The sequence below is a fragment of the Panthera tigris genome, chromosome E2 (genome assembly GCF_018350195.1).
Source record: "Panthera tigris isolate Pti1 chromosome E2, P.tigris_Pti1_mat1.1, whole genome shotgun sequence".
In the NCBI taxonomy this organism is placed as follows: domain Eukaryota; kingdom Metazoa; phylum Chordata; class Mammalia; order Carnivora; family Felidae; genus Panthera; species Panthera tigris.
Genome location: NC_056674.1, coordinates 16,678,944 through 16,696,391, shown reverse-complemented (window position 1 = coordinate 16,696,391; position 17,448 = coordinate 16,678,944). Strand labels below are relative to the sequence as shown.

The following is a 17,448-nucleotide window of genomic DNA, read 5'->3' as shown; positions in this document are numbered from 1 at the left end:
CCAATGAGGTGAAAGATCTGTGTAGTGAAAACTACAAGACTTTGGTTAAAGTAACTGAATACAGAAATAAGAGATACCCCATGTTTGTGAATCAGAATTATTGTTAAAATGTTCATTCTACCCAAAGCCATCTATGGATTCAATGCCATCTCTATCAAAATTCAACTGGCATTTTTTACAGAAATAGAAAAGCAATACTAAAATTTGTATGGAGGCACAAAAGACCATGAATAACCCAGGTAATCCTGAATAAGCAGAACAATGCTAAAGGCATCATACTGCCTAATTTCAAACTATACTACAAAGCTATAGTACCTAAGACTGGTTGGTACTGGCATAAAAACAGTCCGATGGAACAGAATTGAGAACATGGAAATAAACCCTTGAATATACAGTCAGCTGATATTTGACAAGGGAGCCTAGATTCTTCAGTGGGGGAAAAGATAGTTTCTTCATTAAATGGTGTTGGGAAAACTGGATATTCACATGGAAAAAAATGAAATTGGACTCATATCTTGTACCACTCACAAAAAATTAACTCAAAATGGATTAAAGATTTAAACATAAGAACTAAAACCCTAAACCTCCTAGAAAAAAAACAGGAAAAACTTGTTTGACATTGGTCTTGGCAATGATTACTTGGGTATGGCACCAAAAGCACATGCAACAAAAGCAAAAATAAATATGTGGTACTAAATAAGTAAGTTTCCTGCACAGCAAAAGAAACAACAAAATGAAAAAGCAGTCTATGGAATGGAAAAAAATATTTGCAAATCATATTTCAAAAATGGGTTAATATTCAAAATATATAGACTCATACAACTCACTAGCAAAATAAACCCCAACAAATCTAAAAAGTGGGCAGAAATCTAAAAAAATTCAAAAGAATTTTCAAAGGAATATATACAATAGGTAACAGGTACATGAAAAGATGCTCAATGTCATTAATCATCAAGGAAATGCAAACCAAAACCACAATGAGATATTCCCTCACAGCTGTTAGAATGACTATTATCAAGAAGTCCAGAGTTAACAAGTGTTGGTGAGGATGTGCACTGTTGGTGGGAATGTATATTTGTATAACTACTATAGAAAACAATATGGAGGTTTCTTAAAAAATTAAAAATAAAATTCCCGTATGATTCAGCAATCTCACTTCTGAGTATATATCCAAAGGAAATGAAAACAGGTATCAGTGAGATATCTACAAGTCCATATTCTTTTTTCTTTTTTTCTTTAATGGTATTTTTTTTTAATGCTGTATTTCTTTTATTTCAAGTTTTTATTTAAATTCTAGTTAACATATAGTGTAATATTAGTTGCAGGAGTAGAATTTAGAGATTCATCACTTACATATAACACCCAGTGTTCATCACAAGAAGTGCTTTCTTTAATACCCATCACCGATTTAGCCCATCCCCCTACTCACTTCCCCTCTAGCAACCCTCAGTTTGTTATCCATAGCTAAGAGTCTATTTTATGGTTTGCTTCTCTCCCCTTTTTTTCCTTTCCCTTATATTAATCTGTTTTGTTTCTTAAATTCCACATATATACACTTCCATATTCTTGCAGCATTATTCACAATAGCCGAGATATGGAAACAAACTAAGTCAGTCAGTGGATAAATGGATAAAGAAGTGGTATATATACAATAGAATACCGTTCATGAGAAAGAAGGAAATCTTGCTATTTGTGACAAGTTGGATTAACTCTGAGGGCACTATGGTAAGTGAAATAAGTCAGAGAAAGGAAAATGCTATAGGATATCACTCATATGTGGAATCTGAAATAGGTGAACTCACAAAAACAGTATAGTGATTATTACCACAGGATGGTGGGGGTAGTGGGGAAATGTTGGTCAAAGGGTACAAACTTTTAGTTGTAAGTTGAATAAGTTCTAGGGATCTAATATATATCATGGTGACTAAATATTATATACTTGAAAGTTGCTGAGTAGATCTTAAATGTCTCACTGCAAAAAAGAAGTGGTGATTATTTGGGGTGCCTGGGTGGCTCAGTTGGTGAAGTGACTTCAGCTCAGGTCATGATCTCAGGGTTCATGGATTCAAGCCCCGCATTGGGTTTGCTGCTGTCAAGCTGTCAGCGCGGAGCCCACTTCAGATCCTCTGTCCCCCTCTGCCTACCCCTCCCCCTCTTGTTCGCTCTCTCTCAAAAAAATAAACATAAAAAAAAGAAAGAAAGAGAAAGAAGGAAAGAAAAAAGAAAGAAAGGAAGAAAGAGAAAGAAAGAAATGGGGGGCGGGCGGGGTGGAGCACCTAGGTGGCTCATTAGGTTAAGCCTCTGACTCTTGGTTTCTGCTCAGGTCATGATCTCACGGTTCGTTGGTTCAAGCCCCACATTGGGGTCTGCATTGACGGTGTGGAACCTGCTCTGGATTCTCTGACTCTTCCTCTCTCTCTGCCCTTCCCTTGTTCGCATGATCTCTCTCTCTCAAAATAAATAAACTTAAAAAAAATTTTAATGGTAATTATTTTAAATGATAGTGTTAGCTAACACTCTGATGCTAATCATTTTGCAATAGATATGTATTATATCAACATATTGTACACCTTGAACTTACACAATATTATGGTATTATAATCAATTATATTAATAAAGCTGTGATTAAATAATAAAGCTGGGAGAAATTATATTTTATATATATATGTATGGTATTTATTATGTTGAGGCATTTCTTTGCTATACCCACTTCTTTAAGAGTTTTTATTATAAATGGATGTTGAATTTTGTCAAATGCTTTTTCTGAACCTGTTGGGATGATTGTATGATTTTTATCCTTTATTTTGTTAATGTGGTGTTTTTCACTCATTTGTGGCTGTTGAGCTTTTTTTGCATTCATGGAGTAAATCCCACTTGATTATATTCGTAAATTTTCCAGTTTTCTTCTCGTAATTGTTATCTATCATGTTTGAGAGAAAACCTATAAACAAAAATTGGTTTGAAACCAATAAACAAAAATCATTTGAAAATGATATGTTTCATATCATTGTGGTCAGAAAAGATGCTTGATATGATTTCAGTCTTCTTAAATTTATTAAGACTTATATTATGGCCTACTATATGATCTAGAGATTGTTTCACATGTGCTTGAGAAGATTGTGCATTGTTTCTTTAAACATTTAAAAAAAATGTTTAATGTTTATTTATTTTTGAGAGATAGAACACTAGTGGGGGAGGGGTAGAGAGAGGGAGAGACAGAATCCGAAGCAGGCTCCAGGCTCTAAGCTGTCAGCACAGAGCCCAACGCGGGGCTCTAACCCAGGAACCATGAGATCATGATCTGAGCCAAAGTCAGACGCTTAACCGACTGAGCCACCCAGGTGCCCACATTCTGTTTCTTTGAATGGAATATTTTGTATGTCTGTTAAGTCCATCTGGTTTATGCTGAAATCTTTAATCCTTTTTCAGTTGACTTTTTTTGTATATGGTGTGAAACAAAGGTCCAAAATCATTGTTTTGCATGTGAATATCCAGTTTTTCCAACACCACTTATTGAAGGGACCATCCTCTCCCCATGTTATATTTATGGTGCCCTTGTGAGAGATTACTTGACCATATAGGTAAGGGTTTATTTTGGGTCTCCTATATTCCATTGGCTTATGCACATGTTTTTGTGCCAGTAACATACTGTCTTGATGACTATAACTTTGTAATGTGTTATGAAATAAGGGAGCTTAATATCTCCTGCTTTGTTGTTCTTGCTCAAAAATGCTTTGACTATTCAGGGTTTTTTGTGACTCCAAATAAATTTTATAATAGTTATTTTCTATTTATGTAAAAAATTCCATTGGTATTTTGATAGTTGCATTGAATCTGTAATTTCTACATACTTATAAATTTTCCTGTTTTCTTTCTGTTATTGATATATGGTTTTATTCCATTGTGATAGAGAAGATACTTGGAATAGTTTCCAATCTACAATTTATTAAGACTTGTTTTATGTCTTAGCATGTGATGTATCCTGAATAATGTTGCATATATGCTTAAGAAGAATGAGTAATCTGTTGATGTTGGGTGGAATGTTCTGTACATATGTGTTAGATTAATTTAGTCTATTTTATTGTTCAGTTCTGCATTTTTGTTTATTGGTTTTCTCTCAATTATCTATCCATTAGTGAGAGTAGGGTGTTGAAGCCTCCTATGATTATTGTATTGCTATTTCTCCCTTCAGATCTGTCAATGTTTGCTTTATATATTTAGATGTTTTAATATTAGGTACTATATATTTATAATTGTTATATCTTTTTGTTGAATTGTCCCTTTTATCATATGACATTCTTTGTCTTTTGTGAAAATTTGTGACTTAGTTTCTATTTTATTGATGTAAGTATAGCCACCCCTGCTCTCTTTTGGTTACCATGTGCATGAAATATCTTTTGCCACCCCACACTTTCAGCCAACGTGTGTCCTTTTTTACAAACAGCATTTATTTGGGTCTTGCTTTTGTTTTTGTTTTTTTCAGGTTTTTCAGCCATTCTATGTCTTTTGAATTTTTTTTTTTAACGTTTATTCATTTTTCGAGAGACACAGGGTGTGAGTGGGGGAGGAGCAGAGAGCGAGGGAGACACAGAATCGGAAGCAGGCTCCAGGCTCTGAACTGTCAGCACAGAGCCCGACGTGGGGCTGGAACTCACAGGCAGTGAGATCATGACCTGAGCCAAAGTTGGACACTTAACCAACTGAGCCACCCAGGTGCCCCTAAATTTTTTTTTATTCTAGAAAGAGAGTGAAAGCAGGGGAGAGGGGCAGAGGGAGAGAGAAAAAGAATCCTAAGCAGGCTCCATGCTCAGTGAGGACCCAGAGGCAGGGCTTGATCCCATGACCCTGGGATCATGACCTGAGCTGAAATCAAGAGTCAGATGTTTGACTGAGCCAGCCAGATGCCCTGAAATATGATAATTTTACAGTAACAGACACCAAATAAATGAAGACATGCAATTTGCCCAATAAAGTATTCAAAATAATTGTTTTAGGAAGCTCAGTAAGAAGAAAATATAGAAAGACAATTCAATGAAATCAGAAAAGCAATGCACAAACAAAAAAAATTTAACAAGGAGATAGAAATCATAAAAAAGAAAAACAGGAAATATGGAGCTGAAGAATACAATGAGTGAAAGGAAAAATGCATCAACAGCAGACTTAACCCAGCAGAAGAATGAATCTGTGAAGTCATAGACAAGTCATTTGACATTACCCAGTAAGATAGGAGCAAAGAAAAAATGAATGACAAAGTAAAGAAAATGTAATATTTGAAAACATAAAACTATTAGAAGAAAATGTAAAGAAATACCTTTTTGACATTCATCTGAGCAATGATTTTTTGGATATGACACCAAAAACACAGACAACAAAAGCAAAAATAAATAGGCAGGACCACATCAAATTAAAAAGCTGCCTAGCAATGGAAACAATCAACAAAATGAAAAAGCAATGTATGGAATGAAAGAAAATATTTGCAAACCATATATCTGATAAGCCATTAATATCCAAAATACATAAGGATTTCTATAACTCAATAGCAAACAAAACAAAACAAACAAACAACAAACAAAAACAAATGACATGATTTGTACATGGGGAAAGGATCTGAATAGAATTTTTCTAAAAAAGATATACTAATAGCCAGCTGGTATATAAAAGGTGCTTAGCAGTGCCTGGGTGGCTCAGTTGGTTAAGCCTCTGACAGGCTCAAGTCATGATCTCACGGTCCATGAGTTCAAGACCTGTGTCAGGCTCTGTGCTGACAGCTCAGAGCCTGGAGCATGCTTCAGATTCTGAGTCTGTCTGTCTCTCTGCCCTTCCTGCAGTCGTGTGCTCTCTTTCTCTCTCTCCAAAATAAACAAACATTAAAAAATTTTTAAGAGAAAGGTACTTAACATCACTAATCACTAGGGAAAATCTGAAGATCACACAATGAGATATCTCAGACCTGTGCTAAAAAGACAACAGATAAGTGTTGGTGAGGAAATAGAGAAAAAGAAAACTTTGTACATTGTTGGTTGAAATGTAAAGTGGTACAGCCACTAGGGAATACAGTATGGAGATTTCTCAAGGAATTAAAAATGGAACTAATATATGATTCAGCAGTTCCATCTCTGGGTATATATCCTAAGAAATCAAAATCAGTATCCTGAAGAGATATCTACACTACCATGTTCATTTTCTTGCAGCATTATTTACAATGGTCAAGATATGGAAACAACCTAAGTGTCCACTGATAGATGAATGGATAAAATAGATGTGAGCTCTCTTTATAGACATCTAGATAGATAGATAGGTAGGTAGGTAGGTAGGTAGGTAAGTAGATAGACAGAAATACAGCAACATATAATAAGATACTATTCAGCTATGAAAATATGGATGTATCTAGAAGACTTTATGCTAACTGAAATTAACCAGACAGAGAAAAACAAACACTGTAATGATCTCACTTACATGTGAGATCTAAAAAAAAAAAAAAAAAAAGAAGTCCAATTCACAGAAGCAGAATAAAATGGTGGTTACAAAGGAGAATTGGGTTGGAGGAAAAGATAGGGATATGCTGGTCAAAGGGTATAGGCCTTCAGTGATAAGATGAATTAACTTTGGGAATCTGATGTACATCGTGGTGATTATAGTTAATCATGCTGTGTTATGTACTTGAAATTTGCTAAAAAAGTATAACTTATGTGTTCTCACTTATGTTACCTCACATAGTAACTATGTGAAGTGATGAATATGTTAATTAACCTAATTGTGGTAATCATTTCATAAAGTAAACATATGTCAAATCATCCCATTGTACACTTTAAACATATGCAATTCATTTGTTGATTATACGTCAATAAGCTGAAACTTTTGTTTTAAATAAAAGAATAAAAAACAACAAAAGAGTAATGGTGCAGAGGAGATAACATATGTGATCCTTTGCTTCTGCAGAAATGTCTTATACAACCTCACATTTGTATAAATTTTGACTGAATAAATGACTCTAGTTGAGAGTTCATATCTCAGTATTGCAAAATTTGTCATATTAAAAAAATTTTTTTAAGTTAAGTTTTGAGAGAGACAGCCACAGTATGAGTGGGGGAGGGGCAGAGAGAGAAGGGGAGAGAGAGAATCCCAAGCAGGCTCCGTGCCACCAGCACAGAGCCTGATGCAAGGCTTGAACCAATGAAACAGTGAGATCATGACTTGAGCGGAAACCAAGAGTCAGACACCTAACTGACTAAGCCACCCAGGCAGCCCTAAATTTGTTAACATTTTAAATTTTGTTTTGTTTGTCACTTTAGGACACTATTTTTTTAAAAGCATTTTTTAGTGTTTATTTATTTTTTGTCTGAGAGACAGAGAGACCATGAGTGAGGGAAGGGCAGAGAGAGGGAGACACAGAATCTGAAGCAGGCTTCAGGCTCTGAGCTGTCAGCACAGAGCCCAATGCAGGGCTCGAATTCATGAACTGTGAGATCATGACATAAACTGAACTCAGATGCTTAACCCACTGAGCCACCCATGCACCCCATTTTGGGCCACTATTGAGCAGGCCGTTGTGTTTCTGTTTTCTGGTACGTTTCATGTGACCTGCTTTCTGATTATTGAAAATTTTTGGATTTTTTTAAGGTTTATTTATTATTTTCAGAGAGAGGGTGTGGAGGGGAGGGGCAGAGAGAGAGGGGAGAGAGAGAATCCCAAGTGGGCTCTGCTCAGACCCACCAACTGTGAGATCATGACCCAAGCCAAAATCAAGAGTTGGATGCTTAACAAACTGAACCACCTAGGCACCTCCAAAATGTTAAGATCTTCTTTATATTCCTATTATTCTAAAATGTTATCCTCTGATACCCTTTCAAGACTTTACCAATTATTTATAATTTGAGTTTTCAGGGAGGAAGGGGAAGCAGGAGCATACTCCTCTTTACTGAGAATATACTACATACTCATTAGTTTTTTAATTGGGATGTTCCGGGGCACCTGGGTGGCTCAGTCGGTTAAGCGGCCGACTTCGGCTCAGGTCATGATCTCACGGTCAGTGAGTTCGAGCCCCGCGTCAGGCTCTGTGCTGACAGCTCAGAGCCTGGAGCCTGTTTCCGATTCTGTGTCTCCCTCTCTCTCTCTCTCTGACCCTCCCCCGTTCATGCTCTGTCTCTCTCTGTCTCAAAAATAAATAAACGTTAAAAAAATTTTTTTTAATTGGGATGTTCCTCTTAATTGGATTTAGTATATTTTAAAACCAGAATGGACCTTGGGATTCACTCACTGGGCACAGTTTTTATCTATAGGAATTGGGTTGTGTGAATCCTGCTCATTGATTAACACTAACTCTAGTCTTCACTCATATCACAGGTATTGAACCCACCCTGTTTGCTCTCCATTTCTTTCTTTTCCATTTCTCCAAAACTCTCCTTTACTTCCTCTCCTTTTGTTTCTCATCTCTCCTTCTGCCATGAAGTCATTTATTTTCATTACACAAGAATAACTCAGGTTTTTTGTTTCAGGGATTTGTGATATTCAGGGATGTGTCTATCGACTTTTCTCAGGAAGAGTGGGAATGCCTGGACTCGACTCAAAGGAATTTGTACAAATATGTAATGTTGGAAAATTATAGCAACCTGGTCTCAGTTGGTAAGCATACCTTTATCCAAAAAGTCTAGAGTGCTCTAGAATATTTGCTTTCCCTGAGAAGAATTTCTCAACTCCTCTCATATATCCTATGTATTTCTTTTCCATATTCCTAAAGAAATGGCTTGAGATTTGTAGAGTTGGGAATGTATGGCTTTGTTTTGTTTTGTTTTATTTTGTTTTTGTCTGTTTTGAGAGAGCAAGGGAGAGGGGCAGAGGGAGAGAGAGAGAATCCCAAGCAGGTTCCACACTCAGTGCAGAGCCTGATGTGGGGCTTGATCCCATGACTCTGGGATCGTGACCTGAGCCAAGACCAAGAGTCAGACACTCAACCAACTGAGCCACCCAGGCACCCCAGGAATATGTAGTTTCATTGGTCCCAAGGCCAACTCCATCTTCTCTCCTTTTTTTGTGGCCCTTCCAATAGTGGCATCACCCTTTATTTGCTGTTCACAGGACAGGATTTGAGTCCTGGGATACCTACAACAAAAATCTCCTTTCTTTTCTTGTGAGTAGGACTTTGCATTCCCAAGCCAGATGTGATTTCTTTACTGGAGCAAGGGAAGGAGCCATGGAGTGTTTTTGACAGTGAGCTGACAAGGGACCCGTACCTAGGTAAGTGATTGATGATTATGTAAGGGAAAAGGAACGCTGGATATAAACCAGCTGCTCAGTGAGGAGACCACATCTTTGAGATGTTTGGAGGAATCTCCTCCCAAAGTCCCACAACTATTAAGAAAAGTAAACTACACTATGAACTTCCAAATGCCCACACCTCCATCTTCAACCTAATACTCTCCATGCTTCTTTTCTCTCATGTTTTCTGCCTATTCCTAGTAGGTAATTCTAATGAGAAGCTTCTACTTTTATGTGAGATCTAATTCCATTAGTTCACTCTCTCTTGCCTTTGGTCTATACATGTGTCATGCCTTTAAACATTTTGGTATTCAATATATTCAGTTTTTTTAGTCATTATTTTATTCATGTATTCATTCTTTCAGCCAACACTTCCTAATATTCTGTGTTGTGGAGAATATTTTTCTAGAGCATTATAAAATATATCAGCTATTAAGAAACTTACAGCCTAGGGATTGAGAAAAATTGGTGATGGGGATTAAGGAGTACACTTGCTGTGATGAGCACTGGGTGATGTATGGAAGTGTTGAATCACTATATTATGCACCTGAAACTAATATTACATTGCATGTTAAGTAACTGGAATTTGAATAAAAACTTTTTTTAAAATCCATAAAAATTATTCAAAATGTGGAATTAATTATAATTGTGGAATTATTTGTGGTTCAAATACCACAACCAGGGAAAATGGCTAAAGACTAAATGGTGGAAAAGCCTCACAGCGTTGTAATAGTTGTAGCCCTAGGAGTGATTGCAGTCACCTTGATAGAGAGTTTTGGGTGTAAAGGTCCTGTGCTTGGAATAGGATAGTAGAGTTTGCAGACAAGAAGAGATTGAGGTGAGGGAGGATGATCAAGCATTGCATGATGCATGCAATCAGCATAAAATAGAATGGGAGTGAGGGAGAAGGTCATGAACATGGATGATTCAAGGCAGAGGGCACAGTAAGTACAAAAGTCTTGAGGCAGGCAGGCTCATTGTGTATAAGGAGCACCAAGGTGACCAGAATGTCTGGGACAGAGCAAACAAAGAGGAGAAGAGTATGAGCTGTGATCAGAGATGTGTATGTTGGAAAGAGTCAGTTTATGATGACATTGTAAATTATGATTGAACTTTTCCTGAGTGAAGTGGAAATAAGTAAAAGATTTTAAGCAGAGCTGTGATATAATTAGATTTTTATTTTTCAAAAATACTATTTTTTCCTATTTACAGAAGAGGAAACTGAGACACAGAGACTTGAAGTAACTTGTCCAAGGTCAACAACTAGTAAGTGTTGGAGATAAGGTTTAAACCCAAGCTGTACATGCTTCTTAGCTCATAAGCTACATTGCCTCTCCAAGTCAAATCAAAGAAGTTTAGATACAGTGGACATGTTTTCATCTGAATTGCTGATGAACAGATAGAAGTTAACTTTCAAAATCAATTTTTAAAATGAGTTTTTACATCCCATAAATAGATAACTATAGCACACATATTACATGCATTTATATTATATACACACACAAACTCACACACATATATACAAATTCATCATGGATTTCCTCTAAAACACTATATTATATGCCTTCCTTTCTTAATAAACTTTTAGATATATTATAATATTAATATATAATAATAGAGATATACTTGCATAATGAGGTTGTCTTCCAGATTCTTCCAATTTTAATTTCTAATTGAAACTTCCATTCTTCTATACTTTCTTTTGTAAATAGATTTTTCCCATATTTTTATGATTGATTAAAAAATTTTTTTAATGTTTTATTTATTTTTGAGAGAGAGAGAGAGACAGAGAGAGAGAGAGTACGAGTGGGGAAGGGGCAGAGAGAGAGAGACACAGAATCCAAAACAGGCTCCAGGCTCTAAGCTGTCAGCACAGAGCCCGACACGGGGCCTGAGCTCGTGAACCACGAGATCATGACCTGAGCTGAAGTCAGATGTTTAACTGAGCCACCCAGGTGCCCAGTATGATCGATTTTTTTTAAGTAGACATTTTTTTTGAGAGAGAGAGAGAGAGAGAGAGAGAGAGAAAGAGAGAGCGTAGGTGAGCAGGAGAGGGGCAGAGGGAGAGGGAGAGAGAGAGTCTTAAGCAGATTGCACGCTCAACACGGAGCTCAATGTGGGGCTCAATCTCACAACCACAACAAAATCAGGAGTCAAACACTCAGCTGACTAAGTCACCTAGGTGCCCCTAAAAGACGATTTTTAAAGCTTTTTCCAGCAATGTATACAATGCATATGTTCAATTTTATTACATCATCTTGAGGAATGTGTATCTTTTTAAAAATAAATTATTCTGTTTCTTTTAGTCTTGGAATCAAGAACAATATCTTGCCCATTTTTTTTTCAAAACAAGAATATTTTTAACAGTGAATGTCAAATTGTCCTATAATGTTTTACATTCAGGATTTATCTAAGCACAACCCCAATATTGAATTCACATTAAGCAATTTTGTCTGATTTGATACTTGGGGTTGTGTACTTCTTAAAAAAATTTTTTTAATGTTTATTCATTTTTGAGAGAGAGAGAGAGACAGAGCAGAGCATGAACAGAGAGAGACACACAGAATCCAAAGCAGGCTCCAGGCTCCAAGCTGTCAGCACAGAGCCTGACATGGGGCTCGAACTCACAAACCATGAGATCATGACCTGAGCCGAAGTTGGGCGTTTAATCGACTGAACCACCCAGGCACCCCAGGGTTGTGTACTTCTTAATTCATCATATCAGGAGGCAAAGTCAAGGTGATTGGAGATGACTGCCAGAACTTTCCATTGGAAAGGTACATTTCCCCCCTTATAAATACTAAATAATTAGTGCAGTAATACTTGAAGACTGTATAACTATCCTCCAGAAATCTTTCACCCAAAATGTTTGGTATTCATTCTTATTCAAAACAGTTATTACATTGAGCTTAGAAAAGTTCTAATTTTATCGCTTTCTTTCTGCATTTATTGGTTGGCCTTGCTTTATTAAAAAGAGATTTTTCTTTCCACTTTTGTTTGAGAAACACTACAGATTCATTGCTTCTTTTAAAAAAATCAATATCTTATAACCCATTGTAATCATTCTTTTTTGATATTAAACTATCATTCATATTTGGCCATTGAAAGCCCCTTACAGCTAGCTTCTGCATCCTTTTTTTTTCATGAGTGCATGAATCTTTAATGACCTTCTTGTTTCCTGGAACAAAAATATGTTCCAGTCTCATCTTGTATTATTCTTGCTCCCGACTTGGAATTAGCCAGCTCATTAAAAGTCTTAGTTTCTTGGGGCGCCTGGGTGGCTCAGTCAGTTGAGCGTCCGACTTCAGCTCAGGTCATGATCTCGCAGTCTGTGAGTGTGAGTTCGAGCCCCGCGTCGGGCTCTGTGCTGACAGATCAGAGCCTGGAGCCTGTTTCAGATTCTGTGTCTCCCTCTCTCTCTGCCCCTCCCCTGCTCATGCTCTGTCTCTCTGTCAAAGATAAATAAACATTAAAAAAATTTTTTTTAAAAAGTCTTAGTTTCTTGTAATAGGGAATGGTGTTGATTGACCAATATGAGTGTGTAGTGTGCTTATTACTACTGGATTGCCATTGCTTTTATATCCATTAGATGGAAAGAGACAGGAACCTATCTCTCTCTCTTTATTTTCTCTATTTATTTTCTCTTTATTTAATCTTTATTTTTGAGAGAGAGAGAGACAGAGTGTGAGCTGGGGAGGGGCAAAGAGAGTGGGAGACACAGAATCCAAAACAGGCTCTGGGCTCTGAGCTGTCAGCACAGAGCCCAACACGGGGCTCAAGCTCACGAACCACAAGATCATGGCCTGAGCCGAAGTCAGACGCTTAACTAACTGAGCCACCCAGGTGCCCCAGGAAACTATCTTTCATAATTGAATACTAATAACTCTAATTGAAGTCCAAAGGTGAGATTCTGTCTCACTTTTCTGCATTTCAGTTTTGTAACTTTTTCTTGAACAGTGAAAAAACCCTATTTCCTCCAACATGAGTATAGTTACTCAAGTCTTCTGTCCCAAGACTTGGGACTCTGTCCCAATACTACAGAACGGTTTCAAAATTAGAATATCATACAACTACTGACAGGAAAACCTACCTGAAGCCATATTCATGATTTATTACACTTTGTTTCTTTTCCTGTTTTCCCTTAGAATATGTTACACTAAGGATTTCTAATCAGAGTACAGTTTGAAAAATTGCTAGATTAATTCTTTTTTGTGCATTTTCAGCTTAATATGCAGTTTATTTTAATTGTTGAGTTTAGGTTTTTTTTTTTTAATTTATACTTGGAATATATAAAACATTTACATGCTTCAAAAGTCAATATAAAAATATACTTAGGGGCGCGTGGGTGGCTCAGTTGATTAAGCATCTGACTCTTGATTTCGGTTCATGTCGTGATCTCACAGTTTATGAATTTGAGCCCCGCATCAGGCTCCATGCTGACAGTGTGGAGCCTGCTTGGGATTCTCTTCCCCTCTCTCTCTGCTCTTTTTCCTCTCTCTCTGCCTCTCATTCATTGCCCCTGTCAATCTAGGTAAAAAGTTTTTGAGGGGTGAGGGTGGGGTTAGGGTAGTCTGATTAATCCTTTCTGCATTTATTTTTTCAGAAATAAAGCACATTCACATTTATATTCTTAATTCTCCTTCCTGCTTTTACATGAGATATTACTCTCTCTGCACTCTTTTTTACTGTCCTGGTTTTCTTTCAATAATTGTTAACAAGTTGTGAAAATCATTCCATATAGACAGTGGCAAAAAAAAAAAAAAGACATATAAAACTGACTTATCTTTATTGGTGTAATATGTTTATTTTTGCCATAACTCATTAATTATTAGAAATAATAGTTCCAATAGTTAGTAGAGTTTCCATGCAGATAGTCACAAAATTTGCAAATATTTTCAGTTTTGTTTTTTGTTTTCCTATGCTTGTAACTGATACTCCTTTCTAGTCTCATCACTATTCCTACATCTTCCAGAAAGTGTTCAATAGAAGTAGTACATATTTTTTTCATGATTTTTATGGGCATGACTTCTTTTTTCTTTTTTTTTTAAGTTTTGGAATAATTTTATATATACCAAAAAGTTGCAAAAATAGCATATTCCTCACCTAATATCAATTTCTACTACATTTGTGTTATATATTTGAATTTACCCCTCCCATTTTTTTTATTCCCCCACCATAGTATATCTTGTATAAACGTCATGATTTATCCTTTCTCTGTTTTGTTTAATGTGAGCATCTATGCACATATCTTTATTTATTTTATTTTTTATTTTTTATTTTTTTTACATTTATTTATTTTTGAGACAGAGAGAGACAGAGCATGAACGGGGGAGGGGCAGAGAGAGAGGGAGACACAGAATCGGAAGCAGGCTCCAGGCTCTGAGCCATCAGCCCAGAGCCCGACGCGGGGCTCGAACTCACAGACCGCGAGATCGTGACCTGAGCTGAAGTCGGCTGCTTAACCGACTGAGCCACCCAGGCTCCCCTATGCACATATCTTTATATATCCTCTTTCTTACATAAATGGTAGCAACATACCCTAGATACAGTTTACTCCACCTTGTTCTTTAACTTAAAAAAGTGATGAAGATCATTCAATAGGAATATATAGATACTTCTTATTTCTTTATACAATTACATAGGACTCTACTGTGTGCATACACTACAGTGAGTTCAAGTAGTATCAAGTTGGTGGATATTTGGATTGGTTATAGTCAGTTGCTCTTACAAATAGTTCTGTGGTGGGTAACTTTCTGCATGAATCTCTTCAGATTCTTAACTAAAATTATGTTTGGGTTCCTAGAACTGGGATTGCTCAAAGGATAAATACTTATATAATTTTTGCTAGAAACTGGCAAATATCCTCCTATGATATTTGCTACACTGAATGTGTGAGAGAAGTTACTTACCTATTAAATAACCTAGACTAGGTTATCAGACTTTTGGGTTTTTGCCGAAGTATATTTTGAACTTATTCCAAACTTTAACAATCATGGACTTAATCTTTTTCTGATCCCTTTCCCCCATGCCTTCCTCTACCACTTTTCAATTTCTATACTTTATCTCTCAAACTGTACCACCATATAAGAACTATAATTTATATTTACATTTATAGATTAATGTCAATGTAATTCTGCCTTTTCTAAGTTTTGTGTCTATCCCCACCACCACCAAAAAAGTGAATGTCTTATTTGTGTTTTCTTTCAGAATATAAATCTAGGTGTGAGAGCAAGAAATTATCTCTGAAAAAGGATAACTATAAAATAAATTCATCTCAATGCGTTATAATGGAAGGATTTACTAAGCATGGACTTAAACAAGGATCTCAGGAAAAACATTTTGGCCAAGTCTCGTGTACCTCTGAAGACATGTCCCCTTTCATTCAGCATACATCTCTCTCTCTACATCAAACATTTAATACCAAAGAGAAATCTTATGAATGCAAAAAATATAAGAATGCCTATGAACAGGACTCAAAACTTACTACACATCAAGAAAGTCATACAGCCAAGAAATTTTATGACTATAAGGAATATGGGAGGGCCCTTGGTAGAACTTCAAAACTTAGTTCACATCATACAGTGCATATTGGTGTGAGATCCTGTGAATGTGAGGAATGTATGAAGTCTTTGAATAGTGGCCCACACTTAACACAACGTCACATAATTTTTACTAAGGAGAAATCTAATGAATTTAAAGAAAGTGGGAAGGCCTTTACTAATGCTTCACAGTTTTTTCTACATCATAGCATTCATACAAGTGAGGAACCCTTTCAATGTAAGTACTGTGTTAGACAATTTAATAATGGTACAGCCTTTATTCGCCATCAGAGAATTCACACTGGTGAAAAACCCTATGAGTGTAATGAATGTGGAAAGGCTTTTAGTACAAGTTCAATATTTAGAGTACATCAAAGGATTCACACAGGTGAGAAACCCAATGAATGTAAAGAATGTGGAAAAGCCTTTCGTCATTCCTCATACCTTACTCAACACCAAAGAATTCATACTGGTGAGAAACCTTATAAATGTAAGTATTGTGTTAGGGCATTTAGTAATGTTTCGGCCTTTATTCGGCATCAGAGGATTCATACCGGTGAGAAACCCTACAAATGTAAGGAATGTGGAAGAGCTTTTAGTACTGGCTCAATACTTACAGCACATCAGAGAATTCACTCAGGTGAGAAACCATATTTATGTAAGGAATGTGGAAAAGCCTTTCGTCAGTCTTCAGATCTTACTCAACATCAGAGGATTCATACTGGTGAGAAACCCTACAAATGTAAGGAATGTGGAAGGGCCTTTCGTCGTTCATCAGAACTTTCTCGACACAAGTTAATTCATGCTGATGAGAAACTATATGAATGTAAAGAATGTGGAAAGATCTTGAGTAGAGACTCAATACTTATACAACATCAGAAAATTCACACAGGTGAGAAAGCCTGGGAATGTAATGAATGTGGGAAAGTTTTTACTTGTGCAACATACCTGGCCCGGCATCAGCGAATCCATACTGGTGATAAACCATATACTTGTAACAAATGTGGGAAAGCTTTTCTTCGTTCTTCAGACCTTATTCTGCATCAAAGGATTCATACTGGTGAGAAACCCTATGAGTGTAAGAAATGTGGGAAGGCTTTTGCAAGGGGTTCAAATCTTAATCGCCATCAAAAAGTTCATAATAGTAAGAAATAGTATAAAGGAAGCTTTGTATTTAAGCATATCTTTTAGGTAACATGGCATGGAAGATAAACCCTAGAAACATAATAGGAGAAATCCTAAGAATTTATTGGTGAGAAAATGTAGAAATGTAATTGATATGAGAATGACTTATGTGTTTCACAGTTTAACTACCATAAGAATAAAATGAATATTGGAAGGCCTCTATCAACAACTCATTCCTTTCTAAGTTTTAAAAACTTTGTTGTTTATTTTAATTTTTTTAAATGTTTGTTTATTTTTGATAGAGAGGGACAGAGACAGAACATGAGCAGGGGAGGGGCAAGAGAGAGAGAGGGACACAGAATCCGAAGCAGGCTCCAGGCTCTGAGCTGTCAGCACAGCTTGATGTGGGGCTTAAACCTATGAACTATGAGATCATGAACTGAGCTGAAGTTGGACACTTAACCAACTGAGCCACCCAGGTGCCCCAATTTTTAAAACTTTCTAATCTTGAGTGGAGAAGGTAAAAAAT

The 17,448-nt window shown here is 36.5% G+C and overlaps 1 protein-coding gene across 5 annotated transcripts in view; it reads left to right on the top strand.

The window, feature by feature from the left end:
- LOC102957648 (zinc finger protein 383-like) overlaps positions 1-17,171 on the top strand; it is a 51,592-nt gene extending 34,421 nt beyond the window's left edge. For all 5 annotated transcript variants that reach the window (XM_042968973.1, XM_042968972.1, XM_042968971.1 and 2 more), the window contains exons 3-6: positions 8,496-8,622; positions 9,136-9,234; positions 10,468-10,521; positions 15,463-17,171. In XM_042968973.1, the coding sequence (XP_042824907.1) occupies positions 8,496-8,622; positions 9,136-9,234; positions 10,468-10,521; positions 15,463-16,949 (1,767 nt within the window). In that variant the 3' untranslated portion in view covers positions 16,950-17,171. The remainder of the gene's footprint in view (positions 1-8,495; positions 8,623-9,135; positions 9,235-10,467; positions 10,522-15,462) is intronic.
- Positions 17,172-17,448: the final 277 nt, after the last annotated feature.